Genomic DNA, 26,162 nt, shown 5'->3' with positions numbered 1-26,162 from the left:
TGCTTGCGGCGTTTCCCCTTTGCACCGCCAGACTCAACCTCTGAGCAAAAGAAGGAACCGGCTCTTTGGTCCCCCGAGACACCTATAAGGCGTTCCGACACCTTTTTAATAAATTATTGCTCTATTATTAATTTGATTTGTCGGTCGCCTTCAAACGTATATTAATTGCTCGAAAAAAAAATAACTTAACCACAAAATTAAAATTTTGAAAAAAGCTCCGACCCCCACATAGTGGACCGATTTTCATGATGAAACATAGCTAAGAACACTCCCGACTAACTCAGCTTTGAAACAAAAAAAACTAAATCTAAATCGGTTCATCCGTTCGGGAGCTACGATGCCACAGACAGACACACACACACAGACAGACATATACACAGTCAGACAGACAAACAGACAGACAGACACGTCAAACTTATAACACCCCGTCGTTTTTGCGTCGGGGGTTAATAAACTAAATTTTTTTTCCATTTTTATTCGCGTGACGTAGTGAAACTACTTAATTTTTTATACAATTAATTATCAAGATTCTTCTGAAGGATTCTGAATAGAATGCGCCAAAAAAGTTCTTTTGACACAACATGATTTAAATTCCGAGACACAGATTTTTATGTCTTGAAGAGAGTTACCACAACTGAACTACAGCCACACTGGATTTTTTTCATTATGTAGAAATCTCATAAACTGCTATTCTCTATACTATCTAGATATTAACTCTATACTTATACTATGTATGTAAACAAAGCCCATACAAAAAAACGTACCCCTGAAATGTACCCCTTTTAGGCTTAAAACTAGATGGTGCAGTTTCGCAGCCTGGAAGTGGCCAAAATAATTTCTTTTCCACAAATAATTTTGCGTGTTTTTATTTTTATAAGACCAAATGACATGCTTCTTTATTTTTTTATATAATGGTATCACGTCAATACACATTTGAAAAAAAAAAATTGTGTGCATCATCCGTGTTTAGAAGTTTTCAGTGATGTAGTTGTCAAAACCAAACCATCGATGAGTACTATGACACATAAACTAGGAAACTTTACAGGAAATTTATAATAACGGATGATGTATTCCAGCGTTATTTCCTTAATTTGTTTATAATCAGTCTGTCAGTTAGTTCGGCAGAGTCAGCGAGCCATGTGGTGTAAGTTATACTTTTAATTTTAACTTATTTAATTACTAGCTAAAATATATTATCTTTATAAGGTAAGATAGGGTAAGACGGACGCCGAGGACAAGACTACTTGTAGTGAATCCTCATACTGTTATTTTTCCCCGTGTAAAATAAACTGTTCGTTTTATTCCACTAGACCTCACCCACAGACGAGTGATAAGTAGAGTTGCTTCTCTAGATTTATTATTATTTTTTACCTCATTAGTAGGTCGGTGTAATATTATAGCGACGTATCTTGAATTGTATGTTTTCATATTTTATATTTTTAAATATTATAATATGAGAAATAATTAGTTACTTGATAATTTTGCAGTTGGTTGCAAAAATAAAGATCTATAAACATCAATATTATATATGACTGACAAATACCTATAAATTCATGACAAAATACATCTATAACTTTATTTACGTAGTACATCACGATGTATCATGACTAAAATACCTACAATGTAACTACATTATCCATCTTTATTTATTTATGTAGTATATCTGACAATAAAGAATGTATTGGGTATTTTATAATATGATTATAAAAGTAAAATACAAAACTACTTACAAAACAATACAAAATAAGTATATAAACACATTATAAAAAACCTAACCTAGGGTGCCGCCAGCAGCGGGGCAGGGCCCAAGCTGCCGGTGGTTAGGACTGCAGAGAGGAACCGTCGGACTATCCGCGCCGTGTCCAAGATCACCGCCTTCTGCATCTGGCCCTTGATCCATCCACCTAGCGAGAGTCTCTTAAGATGTTGGTCGAGACTCTTCGCTATGAGACCGTTCGCTAAAACGACTATCAGAACAATGATCGTTGAATCAATATCCCACATGGCGGTTATCTCGTGAGCCAAGGATGGGTACTTACTGGACTTGTCCTTCTCGGCTTTCACGTAACTATTACATTATTATTTTTACTTTTGTATGGAAAAATTTACAAAATATATGGTAAATTAAATGTAAAAAAGTATCATCACCAATATTTTTGGTTAAAAGGTTGTCCATTAAATCCATTGAAGAAAATCTCGAAAACCGGCGACTTTTACTAAACCTTAAAGTCGATACCATATAAGGTGCCCTCTTGATGAGTCTGGCCATTTTGCGACAGTATATAAAGCATAACCCATAACGATAAGAGGTAGGAACATTTTTCATTACACTGCCCATTTTGCAGCAGTACTATAAACTGTCATTACGTTACAGTGCTACAATGTTGCTTGCTGGTGCAAGCGGTGGCCATACGAGCGGCGTATTTCCACGAGCCTTCCATGACGACTATCCAGCCCTCTGGACCCTTAGCCGATGACGCTTTCTTCGGATACAGCATCGCGTTTACCAATACTGGGTAAGTAATAACGATGTTACAAATAAAAGGCACATCTTTTTACATATATATGTGCAAAGCTGAGATTATATTATGGTTAGGTATGTAGTATGTATACGGTAAAAAGATAATGACCTAGATACATCTACGCCCGTCTCTCCTATGTATAATAGATAACTAATACCTGGGCGAGAAGCTCGAAGTTCTACTTTATTATATCGTATTTATTAGATGATATACCTACCTACTTACCACACAATGATATACCGTAAGCGAAAGAAAAACGCATGAAAACTCGAAAATTCGTGTTTCCCGGGCCCTAAGTACGTTTTCACATTATCCGATCCGATATCGGATGTCGGAAGGGTTTCAATATGGTATGGGATATCGGTCCGACATCCGATATCGGATCGGATAATGTGAAAACGCACTAAGACATAACTAGATCGATTGTTGCCCCCGAAAACCCCCACATAACAAATTTCAGCGAAATCGTTATAGCTGTTTCCTAAGTCGCCGGTTTAAATCCTAACTAAAATTATAAATGGGAAAGTGTGTGTGTCTATTCGTCTTTCATGGCAAAACGGAGGGTTCTCTAAATCATCTCCGAAAATTTTATTTCCGAATATCACATCGCAACCAATTTTTCGCCATAAAGTCATTTCGCCGAATATTCACGTTCCAATCAAACCTTAAGAAATCGTTTCATTTCCCAACTAAACAGTTGGCAACTGCACCTTTTGCTTTTTTTTTAAAGGCACTTTTTTTAATGCACATTTTCAAGTTGTTAGTGGTTTATTAAGTATAACATACATATTGTTAATTAGTGTTTACCAAACGTGTTTTTTGGGTATGGTATCATGTTGTTACCGATTTATTAAGTAAATATAACATACATTTATTGTTAATTTGGGTATGGTTGTAATTACATTTTTTGGGTATGGTATCACTTTAACTTGTGAAACGTAAAGTTATCGAAAAAAAGAGGATAATTACTAATATGTATTACAACGGGACTAAATGAATTGCATTATTTTCCATCCATGGAAATATTTTTATTGAGAATAAGAAGACGTTCCCGTTAATGTTTTTGTTTATTCACTAACAAAGACAAACGTTCTTACGATTTAATGTTTGATTTATTAATCGAATATGGAAATGAACATGGTATTATCTGATGCCAAAAGTATGTGTGTTAGACTTTGAGAATGCTGCCATACAAAGTATTCGATCGAATTTTGATGGAATAATATTACAAGGATGCAACTTTCACTTGGGGCAAATCTTGTACAGGTATGTTTTTATTGCATATATAGATTTTTGTTAACAAAAAAATCGGTTCCGTTTGTTTGTCACTGTCTACCTAACACGCTCCTCCTCGCTTCGCTCGTCGTCGCACCTAACTGGACTCTGTGAAATAATTGCTATCAAGCAATTTTATTTATTAAATGGGACTGTATCGCGAGCGAAGCAAGATAGAAAAACCAGTCAGTTCTGGTTGTTTGTCATTGTCTACCTAACACGCTCCTCCTCGCTTCGCTCGTCGTCGCACCTAACTGGACTCTGTGAAATAATTCTTATCAAAATTATTCTTAGATGTAGGACCGATATCCCATATACTAAAGGCGCCATCTTTGACATTTGCCGGATAGTGTGAAAACGCATTAAAAGGCAAAATATTTTTTATGGGTGATAAAATGTGAGCATGTATAGTGCGACGTCCCACTTTATCGATTACTAAAAAGACACTTTGTCAGTTTGTATAGAGATACAAGCAAATTTCGTCTTTATGGTAACCGATAAGAGTGGGATGCCAAATGTTGCCTTGTGTATGGAAAGGTAACTGTTGTTTTGACAAAATGTTATTCGTGTAATAATTTTTTGCCCTAGTGATGTTTTTATAAGGAATAGTTATGCCATAGTTGTAATGTCATACATAATCATAATCGGCCTTAATATAATTCGGCCAAATAAAACGTTGCTACATAAAAATTAGCTATAAATGGGTTGCCAAATAAATCATCTGCAATAAACTGGTTGGCAAATGAAATTCGGACTAAGTAAGTTCGGAGAAAAGGCAGAACACCAAAACGGAGCGACGAATTGTCGTGATTTTTGAAGTGGACATAGTTAAAAGGATGGAGAGTGACATAGCGTCACTACTTTTAAAAAAACTTGTATCTTCTTCTGTCAATGAAAATAATATTGTAGTAAGTATCTATGGAACGCATAGAGACTTACTATGTTTTCATTTTGAGGGGCAGTATACGAGATTTTTCCAAAGTAGTGGCGATAGGCTACTTTTTGTCTTTTTCCAGCCCCCCACTTCTCTAACATGGGGGGGTGGACATTTGTATGGAGCATTCCGCAATTTTCAAATGTAACGCGAGCGAAGCCGCGGGCAAAAGCTAGTGAATAAATAAACAAGAATTGTTCGTTTAAGGATATTAGACAGATTTGAACATATGTAGATGCCAGGATGTATATAGGTAATTATTTATAATTTAAATTTATCCGTGACAATAATAAATGCAAGGACAAAGTATTTATGTATGCCGAATATTCCTCGTCTGCATTAAAAATTCCTTAACCTGAAACCTGAGTAAGTAAGTAGTTTTGAGGCAAATTGGTAATTTTAGTTAGGTACATTGCAGTTAGTTGAGGTTACATACAATTGTGCACAGTCATCAAATACCGCAATGTAATAAAACTCGTATGCGAGTTCTCGTACCGTCTAAATAAGCCCTAACGATTTCGAACACTGATAATTTTTGAGGATGATAATATTATCAAGGGTGGTCTTATGTCTGGAAAAATTTTAAGTCTTAGGAACTGCATGCGACTGAACGCCAACTATCATCAATCCTCCTTGCGTTATCCCGGCATATGCCACGGCTCATAGAGCCTGGGGTGCGCTTTGACAACTAATACCAAGATTTGGCGTAGGCACTCATTTTTACTAAAGCGACTGCCATCTGACCATCCAACCCGAAGGGTAACTAGGCTTTATTGGGATTAGTCCGGTTTCCTCACGACGCTCAGCGACTGGCAAATATCAAATGACATTTCGCGGATAAGCTCCGAAAAACTCATTGGAAGTCGCACGCTCTTACCGCTAGGCCTAAATATTAAAAAATCTAAATATTCGTTTTTTTTTCAGTCTAGTGGCAAGCGCTCCCCGGGCTGATAAGGATGGTCAAGTGTTTTCGTGCAATCTGAAGACCCAAAATTGTAGCCTGATGGCAGTGCCGCTCTCAGACTATAGCAGCAGAGGTAGGTAAATAGCTACCCCGTCGCTGATAAAAAAAGTCATAATATATACATATATACCATACCCCCTTATTCATAAACGTACACTAAAGTTATCAAGCCGATAAAGTTCGTTTGTCCCTTTCCGACGTATTGGTGTGATAGAAAGGGACAAACGAACTTTATCGGCTTGATAACTTTAGTGTACGTTTATAAGGAGGTTAATATATAAATTGACTAAAATATCTTTATTTACATGAACATATTTACACAATTATATAAGAAACTAAGACTAAACTTAAAAGCTAGCTAATGCCTAAAATAGACCCTTTAGACATTGTACCAAGGATACTGGCGACATTTCCTCGCTGTATCGCAATGCTGATGCTGATACGTTGTGCGAGGAAGTCGCCAGCTCTTCGGTCAATAATATTATTATCTCTTATATTTATGTATATATAAATATTATACACAAATATAACTTGGCAATGATTGTGTTAAACCCGCAAGTGCGTTTTATGCAGGGATGTAACGGATGTGGTTTTAACGGAACCGGAAGCGGAAGCGGAAGTTTTGAATTTAGTTTAACGGAAGCAGAAGCGGAACCGGAACCAGAAGCGGAAGTTATAGATGTTAAAAACGAAATGAAAAAATACCACATAGGTATTACATAAACCAAAACTACTTAAATTACCTAGAACTTTTAGGTGTTTACTGTTCAGCCTGTAATCAGCAGTTTGTAATCAGCCTTTAGGCCCACTTAGGTTTTAAAAACGAAAAGAAAAGTTACCTGATATTTTATCTTAAGTATATCATTCATTACAATCCAAAAATTTAAATCACCTTGAACTTTAAGATGTTTAGTTGTTTAGGTAATCACTAAAAATCACATAAGAAACCTTTTAAACCTTTATTATGCCATAAAAGGTTTTAGAAACGAAAACTCGTAGGTAGTATACTACAATCCAAAACTAACCAGTAAAAATTATATGTGTAATTGTTAGCACACAATTAATTTTTTAAATTAAATGGAGTGATTATAAAAGAAGTAAACTGTATTTTAATAAACAAAAGCTTAGCAGCTTTATCTCCCGGCAGTTTGCTTCTAAGGGGATCGTAGATAAGCCCTGCACCACTGAATCGTTGTTCACTCGCTACTGACTAGGTGGACAGGACAAATATTGGCGCGCAATGGATTGAAGCGATTGATATTTAGTATCGCAGCACGTGGCAAGCGGAGAGATGAGCGAATGACAGGTATAGACCTGTTGGTCTTTGATGTACGCCGCTCATGTCCCACCGTCGCGCTAGGTTCCGACATCCGCTATAACTTCCGTTTGAAAAATAACAGAACCGGAACAGAAGCGGATGTGTAAAACAAAACGGAAGTTCCGCAGAAACGGAAGCAGAAGCAGAGCTCCGTTACATCCCTGGTTTTATGGCCTTTTTAGAGCCATAAGTAAACGCGATAATTTCATAGAAGTTTGAGTGAGCGGTGCGGTGGTGTAGCTTCGTACCTAGGTAAATAAATAAAAAAGCTTTATTTGTTCCACACATACTTAAAACATGAATGAGAAACAATTAGCGATAAGATAAAAAGATAAAAATAAAATTAACTTAAAATTAATATGTGGGCACTCCTCTCTGTCTTGACATAACAATGAAACTCTGTCCATTTTGGACCTACCGTTGCCACTAATTCGTCCGACCATCTCCCACGTGGACGGCTTCTGCCTCTTGAGCCCTATAGCTTCGTACCTATAGCTACTAAAATTTTGTAAAGTGGACGACAATGACCCTGTTTCTTTTTTTCAGCTCATAACGGCCTCACTTACAATCACGATTTTTGGCTTGGAGCTAGTGTGAGGGCGAGCGACAAACATCTGTTTGTAAGTATTTTATAAATTTGTAAGTAATTAATTAATTATAAAATTTTGTGAATTATCTTAAGACGCTACAGGAGCGACAATACTAAAATGGAAAGGAGCCCCAATTTCAATTTAGGAATTTTAGTTAAATATACTAAAAAAGTTTCAAAGTGTCCATTCAGAACAACTCAGTTAAATAATATTGCGAAAAAATCTTTAACATCGTGGTTCCGCTCTCGACTGTTTCCTCCTTCAAAACTTAATCAATCGTAACGAAATTTGAGAATCTGAATAACAATGAAGCAATCTGTGTCGGACCGTTTGGTTTTTTGGGTAATTGTTACCAATTTTGAATACCACACCTTTTTTGCGCCATGGTCAATAAGGCCGTTTTTGGAAATGTTTTGATGGGCTCTAGCGTCTTTAAAAAAAAGAATATCAAAAAAATCTAAACGGTCTGACACAGATAAAAATAATAATAATCTGCGTTGAAAAAATTATTGCTCTATACTCAAAGACTAGGGAGGAAATAGTCGAGAGCGTTTGTATGGAGAATTGACCCCTCCTGTATCGTCTTAATACAAATATTTTTTAGGTTTGTGCTCCTCGGTCTACTAGCGAAATACAAGTACCTGGTGAGTGCAGATTTCTATTAATATTACATACTTTACTTCAACTATTCATGCAAGCAAGTTTTATCTTAAATTATCCATAAACCATGAAAAATAAATTAATTAAACAATGTTAAACCATCGCCTGCGGTGTTAGTGGCGTTAACCTACTAACTATGAAAATAGTTATTTGTTTCACAAGGGGGCAAAGTTGTTTTTTGCCGCTCATGCTTATACTTATTCACCCGAGCGAGCGAAAGATTCAATATTAAACCGCGAGCGTATCAAGTACAAGTACATAGTACTAAGGGCCCTAGTTGCCTTTAGACTTTTTATCAATTTGACGGAGTCTTGACTAACGCCGTGTCTTGCGTGGGCGACGGTCGCGCGACCGTCGCCGTCGCGTCGCGTCTCATACTTCCATATCGATAAGGTTTGTCGTCCACGCAAGACACGGCGTAAGGCACTGGTCGCACCAAAAGCGAGGAAGCTATGAGCTATCGGCTATAGAAACCAACAAAAGATAGTCGCTCCCGTGTGAAAAAAAAGAGACGCGACGATAGCGCGAGCGAATTATTCGTCGTCGCTGTTCGTCGCTGAGCGACCAGTGCCTAAAGCAAGGATTATTTAGGACTAAGAATCGTACCTCGATTTTTTAGCGCCACCTATTAAATACTATCATAACTACACTGATGATGCCTTCAAATTTATTTTTTTCAAAATGTATATTGACGTGATATCATGATTTTAAAATAAAGAAATATGTCATTTGTTGTTATAAAAAATAAAAACACGCAAAAATATTTGTTGAAAATATGATTTTGGCCACGGCCTGGGGGCCGATTTTTGAATCTCACGGCGTTCGAATTCAGAAAATTGTCACTGAAAATAATAGGCAATTCACCGTTTTCAACCGGTATTTTAGTGACAGTGAGACTCAAAAATCGGCCCCCTGCTGCGAAACAGCGCCATCTAGTTTTAAGCCTAAACATTTCAGGGGTACGCTTTTTTGTATGGGCTGTGTCATGCAGTCCAGTATTAAATCGATCTTGGTAAAAGCAACTGTTTTCCATTGCAGACAAAGTGTTCGGTGCGAACGGGCAGTGTTTTTACAAAGAGTACGAAGACCCTAGCAGCCACTTCACCCACATGATCCAGATCACAACGGAGGACCGGTCCATCAACCGCACGCATAGAGGTTTTCTAAATTTTAAACATTTTGCCCGTGCCCGTGTGGTGACGGGTCAAGAATTTCACCACCCCCTTTCTTCCCGTGGGTGTCGTAGAAGTCGACTGTGGGATATGGGTTAAATTGTGGGCCTAGGGATTGCAATTGCTGGATCCAGCATCCAGCAATCCAGCTGGATCCAGCGCATTTTTCGGTCTGCTGGATCCAGCAGTCAGCGCTGGATCCAGCGCTGCGGATCCGCAAATAGAAAAATCTGCAATAAAATACGTAATTAACTTCAATAAACTTATTTTACGTCATGTTTAAAACGGTTCCGCGTTCCCGCGCGTAGCCCGTGGCCGCTTAGCACAAAATAATTCTATTTCGCTACAATTATGTTTCTTTTTTCAAAAACGTAACTAGTTTAAAACTGTATTATATGTATAACTACTGAAGATCTCAAAATGTATTTATAGTATTTAATTATTAGTTACTACAAAATTTCTTTTAAGTTTCAACTTATGTTTAGATCAGAATATTTATTGATGTTTGTCTACGTATAATATACCTACTTAGAGGTTTATTTTTTCATAAATATTAAGTAAGTTAAACTAAGTACCTACTAGTAAGTAAATTAGTAATTTTCAATGTGAACTAGTGAATGCCCAAATGTTGTGCCAAAAAAGCAGGCCATGTCTGGTTGATAACATTATTTATGTTACCTACTTATTGTAGTACTTTCGCTTCATTGTTGTTACACTTTTAATGACATTTTTAGGGTTCCGTAGTCAACTAGGAACCCTTATAGTTTCGCCATGTCTGTCTGTCCGTCCGTCCGTCCGTCCGTCCGTCCGTCCGTCCGTCCGTCCGTCCGTCCGTCCGTCCGTCCGTCCGCGGATAATCTCAGTAACCGTTAGCACTAGAAAGCTGAAATTTGGTAACAATATGTGTATCAATCACGCCAACAAAGTGCAAAAATAAAAAATGGAAAAAAATGTTTTATTACTGTACCCCCCTTACATGTAAAGTGGGGGCTGATATTTTTTTTCATTCCAACCCCAACGTGTGATATATTGTTGGATAGGTATTTAAAAATGAATAAGGGTTTACTAAGATCGTTTTTTCATAATATTAATATTTTCGGAAATAATCGCTCCTAAAGGAAAAAAAAGTGCGTCCCCCCCCCTCTAACTTTTGAACCACATGTTTAAAAAATATGAAAAAATTCACAAAAGTAGAACTTTATAAAGACTTTCTAGGAAAATTGTTTTGAACTTGATAGGTTCAGTAGTTTTTGAGAAAAATACGGAAAACTACGGAACCCTACACTGAGCGTGGTCCGACAAGCTCTTGGCCGGTTTTTTATTTATGTAGATTGCTATAAGGATAAAAATGGTTACAAAAAGTAATGCCAACTTTTTACAAATAAATTTTAACTTTTCTTCCCTGTTAGGAGCGAGCAAAGTAGCAGTTTTCTGTTCACGGACTATGTTGGCAGTATAATCATATATGACAGAGTCCAGTTAGGGGCGACGGCGAGTGAAACGAGAAGGAGCGTGTTAGGTTGACCGTGAGAAAACCGGAAAAAACTTTTGAAATGTAATAACAATAAATTAAACAATATTCTTGTAGAAAAAGTAAGTAGGTAAGGTAACTATTTAAAAAAAATATATAGGTAAGTAAAATACGTAATTGCATCCCTGTCAATAAATTTAGAAGTTTATAGGAGACTCAGTATTGCATATTTTTCGAAATACGCCATAGATATTGGCGGCATTTGGTATATACAATAAACAACTACATAGTTGTATATTACGTCAAGTAAAAAATTAGATAACATGATAGTTTGGTTTTTAAAAAAAGGCCTTTTAAAAAACCCTAAAAACGGCCAAACTTTAAGTTGGTAGGTAAATGCAAGGTTGGCAAATTAAAAAAAAAAACAATATGATAATTTGGGAAATGAACATTCCGCGGAATAAAATTCCGCGAAACTTGCGTTGGGAAGATATGTAAGAGAACCGTTTTAAGTTTTTTTTTATTACAAAATTGCGCGTTTTCATCCTTACTTTCACTATTTCAAATAATTTTAGTAATAACAGCCCTATAGTAGAGCAACATGTATTTAATCCCTAATTGTGGCGTAGGCGTGAGGCTGGCAACCTGTCACTGCAATGTCACAATTTCGTTTTATTTCAACCCCTTTTTGCCAAGAGTGGACCTGAAACTTAAGTAGTTCATGTGCTCTGCCTACCTCTTTATGGGATACAGGCGTGATTTTATGTATGTATGTAGGTATGTTAACATTTTGCAATAATACATGGTACTCGTGAACTTTGCGAGAGATTTTACCTAACAGCATATTCCTGATCCCATTTTGACTAAACTGTCATGTAAACTTTTCTGGATTTCGGATCGCCTACTTCCAGAGTTCACAACAAATCGCTGTTTTGAGGCCGATGATGCCGTTATCGGGCATAATCTAACTATCCTCGTTGATAGACTGATATGAAAAAGTAACTAGTGTCTCGTTGCAAAAAAGTATTTTTTAGAAAAAAGTAAGTCTTTAGTAAATTTTTATTTTAAGTGCCAGTATTACGAATAACATTTACTTTGTGAAAATACATCGAAAAAATTAAATAAGGGGGATAGTGTTCAATCAAACCTGATAACTTGAACAAACTTTTATAAATTCGAACTATGTGCATTTCTGCAACATTCTTGAATTCAATGAAAACTAATCACGAAATATCTGGTTTTACATAGAGATAAAACATCTCGATTGAGAGTTTTGATGTAAAAAGCAAAATAAATTGAATACAAGGATAATTGTAATAATAAATACTAACAGTGCTATATTTTTAGAAAACGTGACTGATTCCTTCGGATGGAGTATGGACATAGATACGGACGGGGCGTTGCGGGTCGGCAGCCCAGCTATCGCTGCAGGTGAGCATGTACCGATCGAAAAAATAAAGAAGCGAGCCAAGAGTTACGTCAGTAGTCCGGGTCCAGACAGAGCGAGGCAATGTGCTCACGAGGCAAACGTCCAATGTATACGTGCCTTGCCCGAGGCACGGTGCCAAGCAAAACGCGCTCATTGCCTCGGCCGAGGCATGTCTAGATAGCACATTTGCCGCGCGAGGAAATTTCCTCGCCACGTGCATCGCTCTGTGTAGACCCGGCTAATTACTTATTTTACAAGGGGTCGAGTTTGTTTAACCGCACGTGCTAATTTGAAACCCTCGTGACGCTCAAGATTCCAATATTATTCCAATATTAAATTCAAAATATGGTATCTTGAGCGTCGCGAGAGTTTTAAGGCATGAAGGTTAAACAAATCTGGCCACCGAGTGAAACACTACATTGTTTACCTTTAATCAAAAACAAATTCATCAATTTATTAAACATTTACGATTCCAAATCGCCATTTCATGGCCAAATCTATCAATCGGCTTCGGACATCAAGTAAAAAATTATATAAAATTACTTTGTACTCTTGTGGATACAACTTTCTCATGCGTTTTTGAAGAATCAAGAGCATCTTTACCAGTTGGACTGGTGAAAAATGCATCATTCACCCAAATTTTATGTTAAAAACACACATCACTTAACGCCAATGCCCTTGGCGCAAGGGAGCGAATGAAAACCTTACTCGAAAGTGTGAAGGTTTCTTTTGACAGCGTTCCTGGAAACTCAGATATTATATTTGTTTCAGGTCGAGTTATGACTTACTTCGAACCTTCGGACTCGGCGACATCTGGTCCTAAAATTTTTACCGCTGCTAATCCAGACGGATTCAGTTTTGGTAAGCCATTTTATATTTGGGTAATTATTAATTTTGTCAGCCCAGATAGCTTACTCGTACAATTTATTTTTTTCTTTTTTTTGTATTCTCACGAGTAATGACGGAGACGGACAACAATAACACGGAGTTACCAAGTAGCCGGGTCCACACAGAGTGAGGCACGTGCCTCGGCTGAGGCTGTGCGCGCGTTTTGCTCGGCTAAGCAACCTACCTTAACCTAGGCACATCCGAAACTTGCGGGTGATGAACCGGGACCTCCATCGCCCACCTGAAGGGTTTCGGTGCTGGAAGGCCCTCAAGTGTTCCAAGGTGCCTTCAGCGGAATAGGCTGCATGATCAGCCACAAGAGCCGGGCCCGCAAGGGCAACGCTGGCGGGGCAACGGTGGTCTACAACCGTGTTCCCGAAACCCCGCCCAAGGCGAGCGTCGGAACACCCCAGGGGGTTTAGTCCGTGCATGGGAGTCGGACATACCCACTTGGCTCTCCCGGGCCAGTGGGATCCATAACGAATTCCCCCTGGGTAAACAAAAAAAAAAAAACAAAATCAAAAAAGGCACGTCTTCATTGAATATTTGCCGCGCGAGCACATTGCCTCGCGGCGTGCCTTGCTTTGTGTGGACCTGGCTATTGTCAAAGATTTTTGCAAAAATGGCGTCATCATATCTTCTACTATCTCTAGTTTAATTCTTTGAGGTCTGCGTTAGACCATTTAATTAATCCATTGAGAAAAAAAGTTTTACACAATTCTACAGGCCGTAACGCATATTGTTTGTTTTCAGGATACAGTATTGCAAGCGGTATTTTTTATAAAACGCGCTCCAGGATACCAAAACCAGATGTAGCAATCGGCACTCCATATGGTGATTACGGCATCGGAAAAGTAGGTCATTTATTTTTCACCACACCAACTGGTAAAGGCTCTCTTTGCTATTCGGAAATAGATAGCAAAATTGCATTTTATCCAAAAGAGTGCTTTCGTACAAATTTTAAGTTGATGGTCTTAAGCTGACTGATAGATTTTACGGGTAGTGGTGATCCTTTAAGGGCGTATTCAGTATCGTATTCCATCAGTAAAAAGTAGAAAAAACTTTATTTTTTCGCGAGAAAATTTTTTACCTTTGTATGGCGGTTCGGCCGATTCTCGCGGCCCGGCCCATACAAAAATGAAAATTTTTTTCATTTTTGTTCTACTTTTTCCTGATCAAATACGATACTGAATACGCCCTTATGACGGATACTTTTTGTTACACTCTGTATAAATGATGATTTTGAATCATAAATGTTGAATAAATTGATGGATTAGATTTATTTTGATGTTTTATAGTCACAGTATTTTGTTCCTGTTGGTGCGGTGAACATTTTTGTTTCACTCGGTAGCGAAGTTTGTTTAACCCTCGCAACGCTCAAGATTCCACTTTTTGAACCACTCGCTACGCTCTCAGTTCAATATTGGAATCTTTCGCTTGCTCAGGTATCAATATCGGCACGTGCGATTAAACAACAACTTTGCCCCCTTGTAAAACAAATAACTGGCCCCGTAGCCGAATGGCATTTCTCCGACGCCAAACGAAAGCGATACGCCGCTGGCTCTGTCGCGCCAATACGCAAGCGCGATAGAGATAGATATCTACTAGCGCTTCGTTTCGTGAGCGTTTCGTGAGCGATTGTGCCATTCGGCTAGCCACCCTGTTATCGTTAAATTCCTACTTAGTACTTACTTCGTCTTATCTATCCAACTTCATGCCATATAACATATCTACGAGCACCTTTTCATCTTTTTTCAATCTTGTTTATATCCTTTTACCGCATGTGACGTATGCAATATTTGTTCAAATTTGAACTGTAACAGCTGTCAGTAGAGTAGAATTTATAACGGCCAAATATGGAACAATATGCGGTAAAGGGAAGGGCTCAAGGCATTAAGGAGGAGGCGGCGCGCGAACTGGCCTGATAATTCTAGACATTCTGCAGGCTGTTGAAATTCAGGGCACCAATCAAATACTGCAATGTTATAAACCAAATTTCCGGACGGCTTTGACCTTCAAACCTGCAAGACCAACGTTTGGTGTTTCGGTTGTATAATGGGCGGCGGTGATCGCTTACCAACAGGTGACTTCTTTGCTCGTTTCTGTCAGTCCGACTATCGGAGTAATGGAATTTTAAAAGTTCGTCTAGTTCGATCGACCATGCGATCTAAGGGTCAGTGTCGGTCATAATTCAGTTCCCTTTTAAAGTTCCCTTTTAATTCCAGGTGTTCATGTATAACAACGGCCAAAAGCTACAGTCTGTCATAGACGACCCGACGGGCGGCGTCGGATCCATGTTCGGTGCCGCGCTGTGCTCGGCCAAACTAGATGGCGACACTGTCTCGCTACTAGTAGGTGCGCCCGCGCATTTCAGTGGCGACGAGAAATACCATACCGGTATCGTCTATGTTTATAGGCAACATTCAATAAAAGTAAGTACACTTAACCCTTGTGGGACACTTAACCCTTCGAGTCCCAGCGACATCATAATAATATGATGTCAGTGTTACAGAAGATAAGGTTCAAATGCTTGGGACTCGAAGGGCTAATTAATCATGCGACGCCAAACTAGATGGCAACACTATCACGCTCCTCACCAGTGCGTTCGCGCATTTCAGTGGCGACAAGTACCCCAGTATTGTATAAATTTACAGGCAGCATACATACATTATTTACAGGATTTTTAATTATTGGAGAATGGTGAATAAGCATCTTATAAAAACTTGCAATTAGCTATTCAAACTAACGAACCCTTAACTTCGCAGACTATGAAGAATGTGAAGCAAATTAAAGGTTCTGATCAGAATGGAGCATTTTTTGGCTACGCCATTGCTAACATCGGGGACATGGACAACGATGGAAAAGATGGTATGTCCTCCCACTTAATAAAATACGATACATAATTTTCATTGGACATTGTAACTCAGAGCAGAAAATAATTATTAGTTTCGTTTTCCACAAACATTTTTTATATAACTCAGATAATATTACAATATTCTTAGTTCTTACCTTCCATCTGCTCTGTGGATGCTAACATTTACCTACACATTTACACAGGAACGAATCGACTGGAGCGTCAGAAAACACTATCATCTTGCTTATTTCAGCTAAGCTACTAGGCCTACATCATGACAACTTTGTCAGTGTCGTTAAAATATTCCACTTTAAAACTTACACTTGAACAATTCTTCTCTTCTTTGTCTTTGCCTTATCCCATTATTTGGACATTTTATACATACACTTGAACAATTACATGAAGAAATTCCATCCTCTTCCAGAAATAGCCATAGGGGCTCCATACGAAGACGATGGCAAGGGTGCCGTGTACCTGTATGCGGGTTCGAGCCTGACCGACAAATCTATGACCACCTCCTGGCTACAGCGGTTCCAACCCGAACCTGCCAGTTTTCAGAACGTTGGGCTGAGCCTGGTCGCCAATAAGTACTCTGAAAATGCATGCAGCGGTATGATCTTCAACTTTTTAGCTTATTCGTATTAGACCGGTTTCACATTATCCAATCCGTTATACGATCTCGGAAGGATTTCAATGGAAAAAATCCGAGATGGCTCCTGTATGGGATATCGGTCCTACATCCGATATTGGATCGGATAATGTGAAAACGCACTTACAGTAAAGCACCATTCACACAGCGCAGGCAGCCACTGACGCTCTTCCGCTACGACGCAGGGTGCAGGGTCATAGGCGGAAAGCGTACCTATACCTACGCTCGCCTCTAGCACTAAGTGGGCTTGGCCCCATGCTGATGCCAGGGAGGGGATCAAGCGTTTCTGATCCCCCTCCTCATGTGGCCAGGGATCTTCAGTATTGTTTTGTTTTCCACAGATCTGGCAATAGGAGCCCCTAGTAACAACAGAGTGGCGGTGTACCACTGTTTGACAGTTATCACTGTCGATATTGATACTACTTTCCCTAACCTGCAGGTAACCCTTTAAATTAACGTCTTCTTTAACATATGACTCATACAAAATCGTTACTTTGATGTTAGGTACCTTCTTCAATTCAAGAATTAAGTTTTTTCGTGATTTCTGTATGAAAAAAAGTTTGATGAGAGCGCTAAAGAGTCATCGAAACGCAGTTATATTTTGTCTTAGGAAACGTAATTAACCTAACTTGGAATAATTTCAGAATCGTCCCGATAAAACTTCATTTGCATTTGACGTGTGCCTAAATGCAAAGTATCCCTCCAAACCGGAAAATATTAAAGCTAGTAAGTAACTCATAAGAATTTCCAATTTATTGCTCAATAATTATGCTTAATGATTGGGTATAATTGTATTATTCATTTTTAGAATTCGCGGTGACAGTCAAGATAAGCCATCCGAATGCTACTTTGTCTGCCGCAAAACCAGACGAAGACTTTATACAATACGAAGAGTTCCTCGACAATAAAAAGAACCGTAACGGTTGCAGGAGCATTAAAGTAACGACATCTGAGGTAAACTGGCCTTAATTACTTAAATATACCTACACACATTTTTTGTCGACCGGTCTGACCCAGCTGATACAAGTTCTGTCTATGAAGCTGATGATAGTTGTTATGAGCCGAGTTTTGTTTGAACTAGCGGTCTCCGGATCGAAAGATGCTTCTTGAACTTACCGTGGGATTTAATCAAAAACTCACATTCCTTCTCTATTGTGAACACTACCTGTTCCAGAACGGCGACTATGACCAATTCATCGAGTTCCGCATAACAGCTAAGCTCCTGGACGATCCGGCAAATAGTAAAACTTTCGATCCGTCGAAAGCCACTGTGAGCTCAATCAGTAAACTAGAACACACTAAGTCAGTGAGAGCGGCGGAGTGTAAGAGGGAACCGTGCCAGCCGAAACTGTCTGTCAAACTTACCACCAAGGAAAAGTAAGTAATATCAGAGGAACGAGTATTATAGAGAGTTACTATCAAAGTAAAACGTGTAATAACAGTGCAATTAGTGCAAAGACTGCCATCTCTCGATACTAAGCTTGAAACTTTTGAACCTCAGTTTTGACAATTTGGTCCATACTGTTACCTTGATATGTGTTAAAATTTCAAATACGAATAATAGCGCCATCTAGCCGAGCGTTCCCCAAAGATGTAACGCCACCTAGGCCCCTGTACCTATTTCTTTATGGCTTTGAGGTACGTTTTTTTCTTAGACTTTATCCGTCTATACGGAGTTACATATGTCTTTGGTAATATCAATGATACACTCATTACACTCATAGTATGTCAGCCTCTTGAATTAATAAGAATTGGCTATTCACCCTGAACTGAGAAATCATATTCACCAAAAATAACCGCGCACCTTGGGATCCTGATATCCAACTCAATCAGACCAGTGACCAGAGTTGGCGTAAGGCGTGGGCGACGTGGGCCGGGCCCACGGCCTCGCGCCTCGAAAGCCCTAGACCTAAACACCTGAAATATACCTAGATATGATAACTCATCTAGCAAATAATAAAAAAACAGCTAGTAAGTATCTCAGCACTAGTATCAGGAGCCTCGCAAACTGTATCTTACCCACATCAAATTTAGGTCTTGCCCTGCCGCTCACAGCGACGGCAGTGACACCTAGTAATATTTTATACGCGTCGCGTCCTATACAGGGTGTAACATTAATGCTGGTGATCCATTTAAGAGCATAACCGGTATCGAATAGCGGTTACGAATACCACTTCCTTTTTTTAAAATAAACACCATGAAAATTAAAGGTACTATAGAAGGTAATGTATAAGCCGTAGGATTTATCTTCGGCAATTATGTTACATAGTGTATACCTACCCTGCAACAGCAGATATGTAGAATATTCATGTTAACTCGTATCAAAATTAGTGTCTGTAATTTTATGAAAATTCCCAACAATTACTTAGGTTGCTTTACCTCGAATGCTAAACTCGTTCCACAGGAGTCCCTACCTAATCGGGTCTTCATCGACCATAGGCGTCGACGTGGCCGTACAGAACGGAGATGCGGACACCGCATACCGGCCATGCGTGGTTCTCAGCGTGGATGGCGGAGCAGCAATCATTCACAGAGCCCCACCGCACTGCACAGTAGATAGTGATACACGGAGGGTTTGCCAGCGGCAGAGGGCGCTGAAGCCTAATAGCATCTGGGATTTGAACAAAGAGGTAGCTTCTTTAAAAATATATATTTTTACATTGCGTACCAACTATTTGTGGTGCTGATTGTCGTAAGCCTGTTATGGTGGCACCGCGATTGTGCACAGAACCCCACTGCATTTGGGTACCACTGATAGCGACACGTGTAGGGTCTGCCAGCGGCAGAGAGCGCTGAAGCAACACATCTTTGGTCAACATCAGCCATGCCATCTATAAATTTTCTGTGAATGAAGTCGTTCAGCGCGAAAACAACACTTTCTGACACTTTAAGTACGAGGCATAAAGGTCATTATGTCAGTGATTGATTTGACATGAATGCTATAACGTCACTACGCGCCGACAGCGTTTTCGGTGGCCAAAATAAAAAACTTACATATTTTAATTAAAAATACGTATAGGTAGTCATCGTACACATTTAATACCCAAAATCATTAAATATTGGTTTCTTATGTCAAATATTACAGAAGACAATCATTTATTGTGCCAAATTAGATATGAGTCTAGTAGCTTATTGTCACTGACGTGAGCTGCTGGATAATTGTTTTGAGCTGAACTTCGAGGCTAAAGTTTTGATATGGGATCATTTTAAAATCCGGATTAAATGCGTTTTTGCTTTCAGGCAGCATCAGACCAGTACATCGAGATAGGTCTAGAAGCACTCACTAGCGACACTAAGAAGATAAAGGTCATAGCCGAAGTCTTAAACCGCTGCGAGAGACTCAACGGAAAACCAGACGACGTCAGTTCCATTGAGTTTGTCCTCATAACTAATGTCGATGGATTGAAAATTGAAAGGTAACTACTAAGTACTTATATATTGCTATACCGAACGAGCAAAAATATTTACTCGTCATTTCACACGAATGAACAAATGAATGTCTGTCTTTTACAATTTTTGTTAACCGTTCATTTAGCGCTATGCATTATCATCATCATTCTCCTTGCGTTATCCCGGCATTTGCCTCGGCTCATGGGAGCATGGGGTCCGCTTTGAAAACGAATCCCAAGATTTGGCGTAGGCACTACTTTTTACGAAAGCGACTGCCATCTGACCTTCCAGCCCGAAGGGTAAACTAGACCTTATTGGAATTAGTCCGGTTTCCTCACGATGTTTTCCTTCACCGAAAAGCGGCTGGCAAATAACAAATGACATTTCGCACATAAATTCCGAAAAATCCGGGGTTCGAACCCGCGACCACTGAAACGAAAGTCGCACGTACTTACTGCTAGGCTATCAGCGTTTGCTAGCGCGATGCATTATTTTAATTGAATTTATCTATATTTGACTATTATCAACTCGTTTCAAATAGACGAGTCGCCCCACACCGGCATTTTGCCACTCAAAGGGCTAAAATTTCTCTAAATTCTTCATCATTTATTTTACAGCAAAACAGATCAAGGCGAATCAGTATTCTTCCGTAAAGATGACTTTAAAAGTGGAAAGCCATTACATCACACATATACCGTAAGTTGGCGATGAATTACAAATTACAAATCATTTATTCAGCAAATAGGCCACAGCCACAGGGGCACTTTTACACGTCAAATTACAATTGATAATACGTACTAATTCTAAGTTCTAACTAAAGTATAACGCTACTACAATGATTAGAGATGTATAAGGTCTCTAAATGTTGATTTTCAACTAAAATGAATCTGTCAACTTAATCCCAAATTGTGTATTAGGTATTATAATTGCAACAATTGATGCTAACCTGACGTCGGCGGTAGATGTCGCTAGAAGCGCCTGTTGGTATGATGGTGGCAACAATTGTTGTTTTGAATGGCGTCCTGGGACCCAATTCTCAAAACTGTAAGTTACAAGTTACAAGCGGAAGTCTGACAACCACTTGTAAATTGTAACACGTAGCTTCGAGAAATGGGCCCCTGGTAGCTCAGATGGAAGAGGACGGGGTTAATGATCCCAGTCGCCATGAATTCAATACCTTTTGACATTGAAATTTTACACTTTTCATTTATCTAAATAAGTTTATCATGAAATGTTTATTTTAGATATCGAATATAGGCGAAATCAACTGGGTCGGGCTTGTAGGTGACTTCTGGCTGGACAAAAAGCCTTACATTACTTACAATAATGTCATACAGGTATGAGTAGGTATATGTACATTATTGGAACGAATGAATGAATGGTGGCGAATAACTTTATGAAGACCGCTGGCCTAGCTAGTCACAATAACCCTGCTTGTAGAGCTGATAGTCCTGGGTTCAAATCCCCAGTGCGTAATACATTTGTGTGATGAGCACTGATAATTGTTCTTGAGCCATAGATGTAGTCTATGTATACGTACGTATAGGCTACTTTCCTTCTAGTCAAATCAGTTTCTTTTTAAGAACTGTCAAAACGCTTTTGAACGACTTACGAAATCGAATTGAGTGACGTCACGGTCAACTGATTTACTTTATATATTTATATCTGATTTATAAAATATAAATTGGAGTTAAAAATAATTTTTGTCCCTGTTTTTCTTATGCTTTATTTCGTGCATGGTATAAAATATTTTATTAAGTACAGTCAAGTTGCCTATTTGAATAGAATATCGTCACTACTTTTAAAAAAACTTGTATCTTCGTCTGTCAATGAAAAGAAAATTGTAGTAAGTATCTATGGAATGCATATAGACTTACTGCGTTTTAACTTTGAGGAGCAGCGTGAGATACGAGATTTTTTCAAAGTAGTGACGATATATTGTATACGATTATCTGAGTAGCCAGAACATACCTACTTACATGAGTCTTCTTCATCTTTGACCGTGGAACTTGGTCAATTTGTGTTAAAATGTCCCAATTATATTAACTTCTGATTTCTTACATATTATAATATTTACAGATATACAACGGCGAAACTGAACGGAAAGCGTGTGCGTTGAAAAACGACCCTAAAGACAAAACCAACTTCCACGGCTTGAGTTGCGAACTGGGCAGCCTGAGCCGCAAGGAAACCATCACCGTGGTCATACCAATTACTACGGTGCCTATTGAACTAGGTAGGTAAATACAACACTGCTTATTATCCATACTAATATTATAAATGGAAAAGTGTGTGTGTCTGTTTGTTTGTCCGTCTTTTATGGTAAAACGGAGCGATGAATTGACGTGATTTTTTTAAGTGGTGATAGTTGAAGGGTACCATGAGTGACATAGGCTACTTTTTGTCGTCAGCGAAGCCGCGGGCAAACGCTAGTAGTTCTTTATTTTTTTTCTTTAGGTGAGGGATTTGCAATACATACCTACAGCCTTTTTGCAGGCTAACGCCATGTCCAAATTACTGACCACGGTGACCACTCGCTAAGTGGCGGGCGTGGCGTGTTTTACCAAGCAAACACAAAGCAAATGCACTGACTTCATAATATCAAGTCAATGGCGGTGAAAATATGTAAATTATCTCTGTCTGTATGTCCTATATATCCCGCTTAAATTGTTCAACCGATTTAATTCAAATTCGGTGCATTATAATTTCTTAAATACCTTTTTAAAGTTTTAAAATGATTTTTTAGTTTAGTTAAGTCCGTATCAATCTTATGGTAGTATATTGCCTAATTTAATTGACTTGTTTCAGATAAAGTTTTACAGAAATCAAACGCCACAGTGAAAACATTCCTCAGAGTAATCGCCGACAAAACAACAAAACAAGAGAAAGAAAAAACGTAAGTTTAGTGTAGGTACTCGTAAACACACGTATACATTAGTCGCAATTGGGGATAAATTGTCTTCGGTTGGCGCGACAGATACTCATGAAATCACTACAAAATTAAAATTTTGATAAAACCCCCGACATGTGGACCGACATTCATGGAACATGGCTAAGAACATTTCATTTCATTTCATTTTCATTTATTCAGTAACAATATACATTGTATTCGAATGTCTATAATATAATCCTTAATTAACAATACACTATATTACAATAAATATAATTATATTACTTACTTACTACTAAATTACATTAAACAAGCTACTATTCATCAAAATTTGGTTTTAACTATGTCATATATAACACCCCGACTTTTTAAACAAAAAACACTAAATCTAAATGGTTTCATCCGTTCGGGAGCTACGATGCCACAGACAGACACACAAAAAGACAAACAGAGAGACAAACACGTCAAACTGATAACACCCCGTCGTTTTTGCGTCGGGGGTTAAAAACTATTCAAACGGATTATACCGCGTGTACTGAATTTAAAATACATCCCGACTTTTCTAATTCTAACAACGTTCACCCGTTGACTACGCCTAAGATGGCCCCGTTCTTAAGCTTTCCTCTTCTAACTTCTAACATTTCATACTTACGTATTAGTGGAACTAGCTTAGAATGGTGTATCCTTGTTCACTTTATTTATATCTTAACTTTAAATTTTAATTTGATGAATGTTAATTTTTATTATCTTTACCAGAGAAATCACAACTTTGGTGTTTCAAGAAGGGAAAGTACCTGTCTGGATTATAGTGGTAGCAGTTTGTGTGGGCATTCTCATTGTTGGCCTCATTGGATTTGCTCTTTACGAGGTAAGATTCGAATTCAGAATAGATATATACATTATAAAGAACAAGAACGGACTTTTGTCGAAATCGAAGTTAAAACAACAATTAAAGATTAATTGAAGAGACCCTCAAACCTAATTAATTACCTAGTTTCATTGTCCAGTTTAAGGTCACTCCACCACACAAACATTTTTGCGTTGACGTGTACACCTTAAAAGCGACCTCTTCCAGACAACCTTAGGTATATCATAACATTTTTCTTACAGTGCGGTATATTCCGTCGAAAGAAGAAGGAAGAACTGGTGAACCTCAAGCAAGAAGTTAAACGGAGAAGCATGGTATGTTCTTAAATAACTTCTTTAACCAATTTTCAGGCCACAACTATCTACAAGGTTTTCTCAAATATATAGTTACATTCATACATAAACTCACGCCTGCTTCCCAAAAAGGGTAGGCAGAGTACTAATCTGCGCGAGTGTCAGTATCAGTCTCAGCAATTAAATGGTTGAAAGAAAACGAAATTGTGATATTGCAGTGGTTGCTAGCCCAGCGCCCACTCAACAATAGAACCCATACCCCACATTCGACTTACTACGACACCCACGAGAGCAAAAGTGATGGTATTAATAGCACACGAGGCACGGGGCTTAATTTATTTAGGAGAAAACATGTAAAACAAATGCCTCCTCCTTTCCTCCACTCAATCCTATCGTTTGCACTTTCCAACCAATTTATTTATGTTATTTTTTTACAAGTCGTTTTCCTCGGTCTGCCTGCACCTCAATCGACACCATGTATGGTAGTCTAGAGGTCCCACTCCTTAACCATTTTGGCCCACCTTTCAGGATGCATATTTGCGGCAGACGTGTCCAGCCCAGTCCCACTTAAGCTTAGCGGTCTTGGCACCTACATCTATTACTACTAGTCGAGTTCTAGAGCGCAGTTCCGTAAATCAAATAAGTACCAATTAATATTATTGTACTATTCACAGATGTTGCAACGGCAATCCATGAGGCTCAACGACGCAGGCCGCGCCGAGCTCCGGAACCGCACATACCGGGAGCTTCTCGACGAAGCCGAGATTAAGGAGGAGGAGGAAGCGAGGAGATCACAACAGGCCTCAGATCAAGGAAACATTAACCAAGCCAAAGGGGATAATGGTTGTACGAGTACAGTGATGAATGAGAACGCGGGGTCGCAGTATGATATAAGGGCGCAAATTGAGAAAACTTTGAGAAAATAAAAATCTAAAAGACATCAAGGGGGACTCTTAAATGTAATGTAATAGCGTTGTTTTGTTCGCAACCAGTCTGACAAACGCTCTAAACCAAATATTTTTTTATTAGGTAATCATTTGTAGTAAGCAATTTAAAATAGTAAAAATCAGTCATCTGTGATCAAAATGTTTTAAAAATAATATTTTTTACGATGACGGCAATTTAAAATTTGGTTGACTGGTAGAGAATGCCTTAAGGCGTTAAGTCCGCCATTTGTACTTTTTATTATTAATTTGTGCAATAAAGTTTAAATAAATAAATAAAAATTTATTGAATTATTGCGCTAATGTAACGTCCTTTTAATAATTAATAATATTCAATTATTTAAATTGACATAAACAATTTATTTTTTTATTCGTAACCATAAAACATAGACTAATGTTGCTACAATAATACCCGTTAAAAAGATATAAAAACAGATCCAATATAAGTACATTGTATTATTCGTTTTTTAACTAAAATAAATACAGAAAATAAAACTAGTCCCTTACTTAATAATGTTTTCCAGCAGTGTTTGTTTACATGATTGGACAAGTAAGGTTGAATTGACTTTAGTGACTTAATGTTAATCGCTATGCATTACCAATATACAAGATGTAATTTTTACAACCGACAATATTTAAGGAGATGCAGATGATCATAATGCTGATACAAAACTCAAATAAGTGTAGGTACAAAGTGTAGTTAATTATACCCAACATTTTCCTAAATTTACATAAATTATGGACACTGAGCGTGCAGCGCTGCATTATATACCTACTCTAACAAAACCGCCCGAATCTCACGATATTCGCGTATTACGGATGTTTTTGAGACATAATACAAATACAAATAATTTATTATGAATAACATAAGTGTAGAGTGGTTATTCTTAAAGACTAAGAATTTTATAAGGGATTATTTATACAAATGCCTGAGCTAGGATAGTTCCTGTGTTTCAGGCAAAAACAAGGACTTAATTGGTAAATTATTTTAATTATTCACTACAATAAAGCTAATTATTTTAATTATAAATAAACAAAAAACTTATTACAG

General features: G+C 38.2%; 1 protein-coding gene across 1 annotated transcript; it reads left to right on the top strand.

Annotated features, from left to right (window-relative positions):
• Positions 1 to 1,032: 1,032 nt before the first annotated feature.
• LOC125227760 (integrin alpha-PS3-like) lies at positions 1,033 to 25,111 on the top strand. The gene is made up of 25 exons (XM_048132075.1): positions 1,033 to 1,144; positions 2,375 to 2,516; positions 5,656 to 5,768; positions 7,560 to 7,633; positions 8,208 to 8,247; positions 9,302 to 9,421; positions 12,254 to 12,337; positions 13,107 to 13,196; positions 13,977 to 14,077; positions 15,449 to 15,655; positions 15,989 to 16,091; positions 16,502 to 16,687; positions 17,068 to 17,165; positions 17,371 to 17,452; positions 17,535 to 17,680; positions 17,901 to 18,103; positions 19,131 to 19,356; positions 19,967 to 20,142; positions 20,734 to 20,812; positions 21,361 to 21,453; positions 22,196 to 22,352; positions 22,925 to 23,012; positions 23,763 to 23,874; positions 24,117 to 24,188; positions 24,842 to 25,111. Exons 1-25 carry the CDS (start codon positions 1,138 to 1,140, stop codon positions 25,091 to 25,093), a joined length of 3,051 nt encoding a protein of 1,016 aa, XP_047988032.1. The 5' UTR covers positions 1,033 to 1,137; the 3' UTR covers positions 25,094 to 25,111.
• The last annotated feature ends 1,051 nt before the right edge of the window (positions 25,112 to 26,162 follow it).

The sequence above is a fragment of the Leguminivora glycinivorella genome, chromosome 7 (genome assembly GCF_023078275.1).
Source record: "Leguminivora glycinivorella isolate SPB_JAAS2020 chromosome 7, LegGlyc_1.1, whole genome shotgun sequence".
In the NCBI taxonomy this organism is placed as follows: Eukaryota; Metazoa; Arthropoda; class Insecta; order Lepidoptera; family Tortricidae; genus Leguminivora; species Leguminivora glycinivorella.
Note: the sequence above shows the minus strand (reverse complement) of the source record. Positions and strands in the feature narration are given on the sequence as shown.